Source organism: Loa loa (genome assembly GCF_000183805.2).
Source record: "Loa loa unplaced genomic scaffold supercont3.22, whole genome shotgun sequence".
In the NCBI taxonomy this organism is placed as follows: domain Eukaryota; kingdom Metazoa; phylum Nematoda; class Chromadorea; order Rhabditida; family Onchocercidae; genus Loa; species Loa loa.
This window is the reverse complement of record NW_018108202.1, coordinates 423322-433590: the sequence shown is the minus strand read 5'-3', so window position 1 is coordinate 433590 and position 10269 is coordinate 423322. Positions and strand designations below refer to the sequence as shown.

At 28.7% G+C, this 10269-nt stretch overlaps 1 protein-coding gene across 1 annotated transcript; it reads right to left on the bottom strand.

Moving 5' to 3' along the window:
• Nucleotides 1-449: 449 nt before the first annotated feature.
• LOAG_08801 (hypothetical protein) lies at nucleotides 450-7111 on the bottom strand. Its single transcript, XM_020447804.1, has 15 exons — nucleotides 7042-7111; nucleotides 6705-6795; nucleotides 6167-6273; nucleotides 5560-5679; nucleotides 5252-5438; nucleotides 4728-4855; nucleotides 3984-4214; nucleotides 3486-3623; nucleotides 3169-3244; nucleotides 2653-2777; nucleotides 2150-2390; nucleotides 1611-1757; nucleotides 1333-1516; nucleotides 1000-1175; nucleotides 450-590 (listed from the first exon to the last, which is right to left on the bottom strand). Exons 3-14 carry the CDS (start codon nucleotides 6220-6222, stop codon nucleotides 1039-1041), a joined length of 1770 nt encoding a protein of 589 aa, XP_020302003.1. The 5' UTR covers nucleotides 6223-6273; nucleotides 6705-6795; nucleotides 7042-7111; the 3' UTR covers nucleotides 450-590; nucleotides 1000-1038.
• Nucleotides 7112-10269: the final 3158 nt, after the last annotated feature.

Sequence of the window (10269 nt, the reverse complement as noted above, 5' to 3'; positions counted from 1 at the left end):
TCCTATTCTTAATGATATTAATTATTAAGTTTCCCATTTTTGAACATTTGTAATTTTCTTTCTATTTGATTATTCAATTAATTTATTATTAATAACAATATTTGACAAAAATACTCATCTTACTGCACACCAAACAAAGCAATATAATTTATTTCATTTGAAAACGAAAGAAATATAACACGGAAATGATTTATTCGATTTTAATTACTTCTTTATACATTTCGGCCATTTTTCTACAGTCGGTGAAAGTATATCGAAGGGATTGTTTTTATCGAATGCCTACTCTAATAGGTACAAAGTTGATAAAATAGCAAAGATTATAGAAAATGAAAACAGAAGCTTCAAATTGTTGTTAATAATTAGCGAATAATTTATAATATCTATAGTAAGACATTACGTAATATTTACAAATCGTATAAATTTATCAACAAAATTTACACAAAAAATATGACTTTTTTAGGTTATTAAGAGAAGAGAAATATGTGAAATTATTAATTTGATTTTAAGTTAACCCGCTTTCATGTGGACATTCTTCTTTGTCCCATTAACAAATCTGCTTTCATTTATTCCATATACTTCTGGGACAACAGCTACAAAATAATTTCATTACGAAATATTTTTATTATGCAAACATGGTATTTTAAATTGTTGTTAATATTGATTAGTAATTTAAAATTTGATAAATTTCAATCCGAAAACCTTATTTTCATGCAACAACTGTACTTGCTGATCGAAATTAATGAGAAAAAAAAGTTCCAGAAAAAAGTTGAGAAAAAGTTCCATAGAGATTAAAAAAGAACAGTGCACTAAAGGTTAGTTTAATTCAAGTGAGATGAAATGTTCCTAACTGGTAGTGGATTAATAATTATAGATTTCATAAAACCATAAAATAAGTTTGGCTGCCCTTTTTGATGCACATTCAAATCCAAAGGGATTAGGAAGTTAGCCGATTAATTACACAATTAAATAACTGAATATTTAAATATATTTGTTGATTACCTCTTTCCTTCAGCTCTTTTGAAGTTTTCTTCAACAAAATCATGAAATAGCCAACTGTCTTCTCAAAATCCGTCTTGGATGCCGCTGAGAGGGATATTCTGATAAATGACTACTCGATGGTGAATTCAGTCGTCCATCATCCTTACCATTCATTACTGACTGCGACCGAAGCATTGCTGTGAAGTATCTTTTGATGAATTGAATAAAAAAAGAAGTTAAGTCTGTTTAATAAGTTGATTTTCAAAAATGATTGAAAAATCTATTCATATTTAATTGAAAATATCAAGAAAAGGATGATATTTTAGGAATGATTTTGGGAGAGAGAATGCTCACTGGCATCCCAGAATTTCTCCGTTTTAGCATTTCGTCCAACATTGTCCGAATGCTTACGTGACGTACTTGGCGTGATACACTTGATACAATTTTGTTCCTTCCTATCCCGGTGTAACTGTTCCTTGTATCGTGATGGTCGCTGTGGGATTAAATTTGATGAATGGGAAACTGATAAACGATTAATCTGAAAATCGGTTTTTTATCGGAAAATTCCGATTTAAAATTTAGCACACTTTACCTGAGACTTTGAAATTTTATGTATAAAAAATTGAACTAACCAGTATCGGAGGTTTTGCGGCAATATTATTTTTATGCATATAAGCTATCAGATGCCAAGGGACATTACGCAAAGCCTGCTCAGCTATTCGTCTTGCATTCTGCTTCGGTCTTGTTTCTTTTACCATTACCGAATTTAAATCGATAAACTGTAAGCAAATGAATTTAAATTGAAAAAATTTCGAATCATTTAAAAAGTGATTTAGCATGAGAAAACTTGCAATCGAAGAAATAATAATGAATTGCATTGTCAAATCTAAATGTCAAGGAGAATTTAATGTTTCATTTTGTATTTAAATTATAAGTGATATATGTTCTACTATTTTATAAGAGGCATTATCTGCTTAATGTAACATTCACAAATGACACAATGAAGATTTTACCGGACAATACGAGTTTTAAAAAAAAGAAAACATCAAATTTTACTGTTAGGTTAGAATTTATATTCATGAAACAAATTTAATGCATTAAATTATACCATCATTCGCTGAAATGCAAGCAAAGAGATTGAATTTGGAAATAAATTTTGATGGAACGAAACCTCAACAAAATCAGAATTCGACGATACGTCACTTGGAAACACATTTTTCTTAGGACCTGGGATATTGTGAAATCCATTTAACTTTGCTCCTCTTCTTCCCAAAAATATAATCGAAATCGGTGCTTTTGTCGTATTTGTTATAGCATCCATCAGTTTTTTGGAATTAATGGTTGAGCTGCTTGATACAAAAATGAGCAAAACGAAATAATGCAATCCATGCTTACCCTCATTTTCCGCCATCCTAAAAGTAATAAACTTGGAATGTTCATTGAAATATGATTGTTTGAAATGAGTTTCAAACGACACAACATATTTTATTGATTATATATAAAATCCTTTTTCATATATATAATTTTTTCATATAATTTTTCCTATAAAACCTTTTTCTCCTTCTTTTTTCGTGTTCATCACCAGTATGTCCATAATATCTATGAAGCCATCATATCTGCGAAATTTTGTCGTATTTTTCAAATAAATTTCAATAAATTTCTTCATATTCCCACCTAGCTATAGCATTGACGACAGATACATATTCGGCATGCGTACTTGGCATCACTTTCCGTTTAGCATTTCGGAATGCTTCCAGCACTCCATTAACACCGCGGCAATACGGTTCTGCTTCGAAATTCTGCAACAAATAAAAATGGAGTTATAATTTAATTTCTAAATTTTGATAAAGCTATTAGTTATCGCTTTTCACAAAATAACAGGAATGATTATCAGATCATTCTTGTCATCTTGCGCAAAAACTTTTGCCGAAAATCTTTCCAGTCCTGGGTCATATTTATGAATTCATTTAAATGATTAACCCATAAATGAATATTTATAAAATCATTAATTGATGAACCCATATTTAACCGTTCTTTAGCTCAACTATTAATCTGTCAAAAAGTGTAGTATAATTGACAGCGATATACAGTGCTTGTTCCAGAATTCCGGTATACATTATCTAATTTCGTTAGCCAGAACTCAGCAATCAAATATGGAATTGAATGTTAATGAAATAATTAAACACTGACCAAATGGAAAACATGAGCATTATCCAGTGCTGATGGAATTTTGCCACCAAGACCGAATGCCGGAAACATTTTACTCCTATAAGGTCAAATTTGCAGTACCAGAAATAAAATTAAGTTTAACACAAAGTATATGCGCACGCCTGATGGGATTAATTTTTTAATAATCGCTAAAAATTTCGAAATCGCAATAAATGAAACTTTCTAAAATTTGTTGAGAAAGTTAACTACCAAATTTTCTGTCTCGATTGGTCGGCAACTTTGCAAGAAAAAGGAAAAAATTAATTTACTGGTGATAATGAAGTATTATAAATGCATACGAGTTGTAGTATCGAATAATACCGGCGATACCTTTAATGGCACAATGGAAGTCATTATCAAATGTCTGCTCATCGTCCAATTTGTTAATACTTGGATTAGTCGAAAAATCCACTGCTATCGCAAGATGAAGTTGAGTTCTGAAGCATTTTCCAATCAAGAAATAAAAAATAATAAGTGCCGAAAGTGATCAAATGTCACATTTCAGCAATTAATTAATATTAATATCACTAACCAATATGTGTGCTTCATTATTTTTCCACTCTTTATTCCTATATAAATCGACAAGGTAGCCTCAAATAGTTTTAGTAAACTAGGAATCATGATAGGACCAATAATATGATTATATTTTTAGTTATCAAACTAAAAAGAATTAAATTTAGTGGGAATGTGTTAAAATTAAATAGTATAAGATTTTCAATCTAATTATTGTGTTAGAGTGTAAAGTAGTGTAACATTTCTAATCCAAATTTTTGATTTGAAAAAGTTTGACAACTGACCCACTGGTGACGTAATCCAAGAAGGAGTAAAATGATACATCGCTGAATTTGATCAGCTCCATCGTCCCACTTTTTAAATATCCTTTTTTGGACTTTTTCTTGGGATTAACCAAATTGTAAACATTCTCCTCCCCTGGACCATATTTCATTTTTGCATACGTTGTTAGAAAGGAACCAATTAGGCCTATTTTATTCATTTCATCGCGATACATGGCAGATATTTCTAGCAACCTGAAAGGTGTTCAATTTTAACTGCAACATTTTTTGCAGTAAATTAAGCTTGTCCCTTATTTTAAACAATCTGATTGAAAAGTAACAGACGATAATTTGCAACAGTTTTGACTGCATTTATTCGCCTAATTTTATCATAAAATTCTTATTAATGAAGTATGACAGAAAAGATGACAAAAAAATGCTCACGAGGTTCTTTGTTGTTTTAAAATAGTTGTAATTGAAAAAATCCAAACGATTTCATTAAAATTAAAACAAAAAGAAGTATAAGCGTATGACAATATGAAAGCTATATTCTCCGTCAACGTAACTTATGAATTTGAAAACGTGAAACATTTATCTCCATTTAATTCCAAAAGATTTGAGTTATTTTGCAAAATTTTAGTTAAATCAAAAACAAAATTATGCAAGCACAAGTGTTTTTAATAAATTCAACCATATGGTAGTGAAATAATTCAATTATTCGGAAGAAAAATATTATAATCATAAAGATTTCAAAGAAACTAAGCAAACCTATTTCGGTTATCAGCAATTTTTCGCAAATGCAAATTGAACGGTCGCCAAATAGGATGAGAATGTTCACGTATAGTTTCACTTCGATACAGTTCTGTTTTCATTCCATCATTTTCTATTTTATGTATCTGAAAAAAGAAAAAAGTTTGCAGAGGAAAATTTATGCATAATTATTTATTCGATAAATAATAATAAATAGAAGACAAGTATCTTTAAGTAAGCAAGTGCAGCCTATTTGAATAATAGCTAAAACAAGTAGTATGTAGAGGAATGAGATCGTATCGAATTAAGCGCAGTTGTCCTTTGGTGGTGTAATTAACTACTGAAGTGCATTTTATAAGTTAATAATATAAGTTAACAAGTTGATAATATAAGTTATAAGTTAATAAGTTTCTTAATTTTAGCCTGCGTGATTTTAGCCGCATTTTACAATTCTCAGCTACGACGAAAACATACTTTTACTACAGTGATTGAAAGTACGTTCTCGCTAGTCGCTAAAATTTTTTGACAAATGCAGTACTCACTACAAAGAAAACTGATGTTTCATCGAAAAATTTATCCTTTTTTTCCAAATTTTTCCCCGAAAATTGTAATATCACAGGTGCGGCTTTTTCAGGTAAACGAGCAGCGACAAGAATCCATCCACAGTATAATTCCTGTGGTACTGCTTGATGTTCATCACTCGATGTGCTTGTTATTGATGTTTTCGCACTAAAAAAAATGATTGATACTAAGTGAAGAAAATAGAATTTTTGAATTCGAAAGAAATCTTCGAAAGAACAAATAAATGTCAGACGTCAGATGGTTTTTTCAAATTAATTATAAAAGTCACCTCAAAGGCAGCTGAAGTTGTGTGCCAAATGCGCCAATTAACTCATCAAGCTTGAATACAGAACTACCGATGACATTACCCACTGTATTTTTAAATGAGGCACCTATCGAAAAGTCTCTTCTACAAAAAAAAACAGTTTGAATTTTATAAAAAAAAAGATAACAATTGATCTTTTCATCTGTTTATAATGCTGTCCTTACAGTGGTTAATCCCGCGATATCTCTACTAAACAAACTTCTTCTGGTATTGCACCTCTTTTATTATTATAATCATAATTACCTATTCAACTCAAAAATATTTAAATTATTGTTTTTTTCGATCAAATGGTGAAAATATCACCAAGTTCATATCGTTAGGATTTAATAGCTACTGCATAAATAATTCGAATGAATGGTGATAGGAAGATTCAATAAAAGATCACTAATACTCATGGCTCATTAGCAGACTCATTTGAGATTTTTCTAGACAAACTAATGAATACAAAATTTTTATTTGACTGGAAAAAAAAATTATTAGTTTTATTATTAGCATGAAATTTACGAAATTGTTAATATGAAAATTTCAAAAGCATTAGAAGCTATTGTAAGGATATCAACCGAAAGCTTACATTTCGATTTTCATCAGCTGTACTCTTTCGAAGAAATAGTCAATAGTGAAAGACATATTGAAAGAGATATGATTTGAGCATCGCAATTCTGGTTCACTTGTTGAGTGCTACAAGCAATGCGGAAATACAACTAATCGTACATTAATTAAAACTTGAATGAATCGAAAAGTTTATAAATTTTGCAGATTTCAAAATATGAAAGATGATAGACTATGTTATAGACAATGACAGAGTATGTAACAAGTAGTGACGGTTGACAATGACACTAAATTTTCGAAATTGCTCAATCATTTTATAATGATTTTTTCAGAATTTCATTGCGAAATATAAAATAAATGATGAAGTAAACACCAAAATATGCCTATTATCTCATTTGCTTTTATAGAATATTTTCGGAACTTGGCTCTGTATGGTTTGTAATATTACGGTAGCAATGATAACAGCTATTACTGGATGATCAAATTCATTTCAAATTCTTTTTGATGAAATCAAATTTGAAATTAGATAAGTGAATGCCCAGCTAGATTGGAAAACAAACCAACAGCCATGCTTTCTCGTTTTCATTGTCATTTTCATAAAGTGCACTGAAGACATAGCTATTACTAGTTGATGATGTATCGGCAAGATTTCTAGAAAGAGCAAAGGAATCATTTGACAACGATTGAAATTATCAGTGAATGAAAATTTTGTTAAAATAACTAAGAAATTCGTGTGAATTTTGATATCGCACTATTGTCACACTTTAGGACAAAACTTTTTTTTAATGCAAAAGTTCTAGAAGATTGACTGGATTATTTGAAGTGTGCAAAATTTGATACAATGAAATATGAGGACAGATAAACATTTCAAGAAATAAGGAAATTGAAAAAACTTGCAGGAGTTCGATGACAATCTCAACTTTTTTCTCATTGTTGCAAAGAAGTTTCCTGTGAACAATTGAATCACTTGCTGAACGATTGCGTCTAAAAGTTTGCGGAAAAAGAAATCAATTATGCACAGATAAAAAATCAAATAAGTTAATTTAACGGACAGGAATACTTAATATTTCTTTTTTGGATTACATAAAATTTTTAATTATTGCAATTTTAATCATTATTGATAGCTTATATTTTTGCTCGGTGAACAAGAAGTATTTCAAGAATGTATTCGAAAAACAATTAAAGGAATTCCTATTAATGTGAAACTTAATCAATTGCAGTATAAAATAAAAGTTTGAATAATTTTAAAATATTTTTGTAACATAATTATTACCCAAATTTCTGAAATTAGACAAGAGCCTCGCTAAATCGCTCTGCAAAATTTGCCCTCATTCCATTTTTCTTAAAATTACAAAATTGGTAAGCATAATTCAAACATCTCGACTGGCTGTCACCAACGGTAGACTAATTGAGTGCACAGAAATGTCATGCCGTTGGTATAGCTATTTTAAAGCTTATCCAATTCGTATTCATACCACGGCCGACACTTATCATATATTCATCTATCTTAAATTTTCATTAATCAGTCATTTCTCTAAATTTTAGTGAAATCAGCTCAACAGGACTAACTTATAAATGTTGCAGTAACCACGGGAAGAATGATATCAAAATAGAACAATGATTAGTAATTGTTTTGTTTGGTCTTTCATCTTCTCACTCTTTTCTTCTTCTTCTAATCTACCGGCATATATCGGGTTATATCATCCATCTATCCATTTATTCAAGAACTTTTGCATCCTGACATTTCTGATATCTCAAATTATTTGCTCATTTATACTTAATTGATATTTAATGGTTCTTAACTTTTCAATGTAAAAATATGGAAAGAAAAAAATTCCGCCATATATTTTAAGACATTGAAATATGTTGTCATATCGTGTCGTCAATTTCTGTGATCACAGATTACTTATCATCACTGATCACTATAATACTGATTATTATGATCACTGATCACTGGTAGTTTTTACAAAAATATAGACATCGATTGCTAACTAAAATTTGCATGGATATCTGAAACAATCAACCGGATTTTAATTTTAAAATATGAAAGAGAGAAAAAAAAGTTTTATTAAATTTTAAGGAGCAAATTAATTTCACGGATAGCGGCATTTTCTAAAATTTTGTTTTTGATTGTGAGACTTTTATTGATTTATGAACATTTTAAATCACAATCCTTTCTTATTTTGTTTAAAAAATTTCCTTGAATGGAAACTGTTATAAAGCTCATTTTCATCGCTCATTTCCTATTTTAACTTAATAATTAATATTGGAATTAATGAAATATGGATAGCACGAAGTTTGCAACTGTATTTGAAAGAAATTTTTACGAAAAAAAATTTTATGCTTCGGAACATTTGGTGAATTTCATTTTTATTGTTTAATGTAAAATTAATAATAATATGTGTAAAGAAGTCAATGTCTGAAACAATAAATGTTATCAGAATTTAAAACTGAAAGAAATGAAAACGAAGTGGAAAAAGGAAAAAGAAACAAAAGAAATTAGTGATAAATGCTTAAAATAATTTTAAAAGAATTGAGATTTTTTCAAATCTTCATTTTTCCTTTACATAACATTTACATTAATGTATATTACTAATTCATACCACACTTGTTTACTTCCCAAACCAATAAAATTTAGACGTTTATAAATAATACAGTGTTAATTTATAATTACTTGATTTATAAAATTCAAATTTTAATAACTTCGACATATCGCATTTTTCTAATCATATATCGGATGTTAACACTAACTAGTTATTGTTAAAAATACAAAAAAGAAGTATGATATAAATTTCATTGTTAAATAAGAAACAGTATTTAGCAACAATTACCGTTGATAAAAATGAAAAGTGTTTTGTCACTTCTAAGAAAAAAGACTTCCATTAATATTATATATTTTTAATATCACTGTTATTATCATTATTACTGTTCATTAGCTTTGATTTTCCATTTTTCTGGTGTGAAAGAATTTCTTGAGATGAATTTTATATAAATTGTCTTTCTTTTCTTTTTCTCCTTTACCTAACCTATCAATCCTTACTATCAGAAGAATGAAAAAAAGAAAGAGAAGCTTACCGCGGTTTTAACGTATTGATAAAGCCAGTCTTAGTTGAACGTCTTCTTAATGCCAGATAGCGGCTATTGACTTCTGTTAGATTCATTTTTCTCCCATTAATTGCTCGGGTAATTTTTCCTTCAATTTCTGAATAGCCGTTAAAAAATTTACAATATTTGCTGTGGAAAAAAGTACATAATGGTGCGAATATTTTCTTATTTACATCAAAAGATATTAACATCTCTTCTGGTTCTATTGTGAAAGCATATGATATGTAGATGAAGCTTAATGAGACTAATGACATCGCTATTCGTTAAAAATAGGTTGCATGATACTGAAACTCTCAAGAGATTCAAGCAATTCTGCACTTCTTATCTAAAAAGATTTTGAAATTCGAGATAGATTTCAGATGAAATACTTATCCCCAGCATATATATTGTGATGATACAAATCCATAGTTTTAAAATGCTAATTCATCAATCTTCAATAGATGCAACGAAAATTACATCATGCTGGGAAGATAAATAATTAGGTATATAATTAATTGATAAAGCGTAAGTGTTGGGTTATAAAAATAAATACAATGATGAAGCAGTGAAAGATAGACGGAGACGAGAAGGCTGTCACTTTGATTACCACATTTTAAAATGCAACAATGACATCTATTACTACTGCTCTATTATTAATTACTACTGCTATTACCACTACTACTACTACTGCTGCTACTACTACTATTACTTCTACTATTACTATTACTACTATAATAGTATTATTATTACCGCTATAACTAGTAGTAGTAGCAGCAGTAATACTGCTGCCTTATATTATTACAACTACAGCTACTAACAATGATGATGATAATAGTAATTAACAATAACAATGAATAATGGTAATAATAATAATAATAATAATAATAATTAATAATAATAATAATAATAATAATAATTAATAATAATAACAATAATAATAATAATAATAATAATAATAATAATAATAATAATAATAATAATAATAATAATAATAATAACAATAATAATAATAATAATAATAATAATAATAATAATAATAAT

Bases quoted from the DNA above. Each gene is read 5' to 3' on its own strand.
- LOAG_08801 (XM_020447804.1), bottom strand. From the start codon at position 6,222: ATGTCTTTCACTATTGACTATTTCTTCGAAAGAGTACAGCTGATGAAA. The intron at 4,856-5,251 runs GTGAGTACTGCA...TTCTTTTTTCAG, and splicing joins AAACATCAGTTTTCTTTGTA to ATACATAAAATAGAAAATGA. The intron at 1,176-1,332 runs GTGAGCATTCTC...GATACTTCACAG, and splicing joins GGAGAAATTCTGGGATGCCA to CAATGCTTCGGTCGCAGTCA.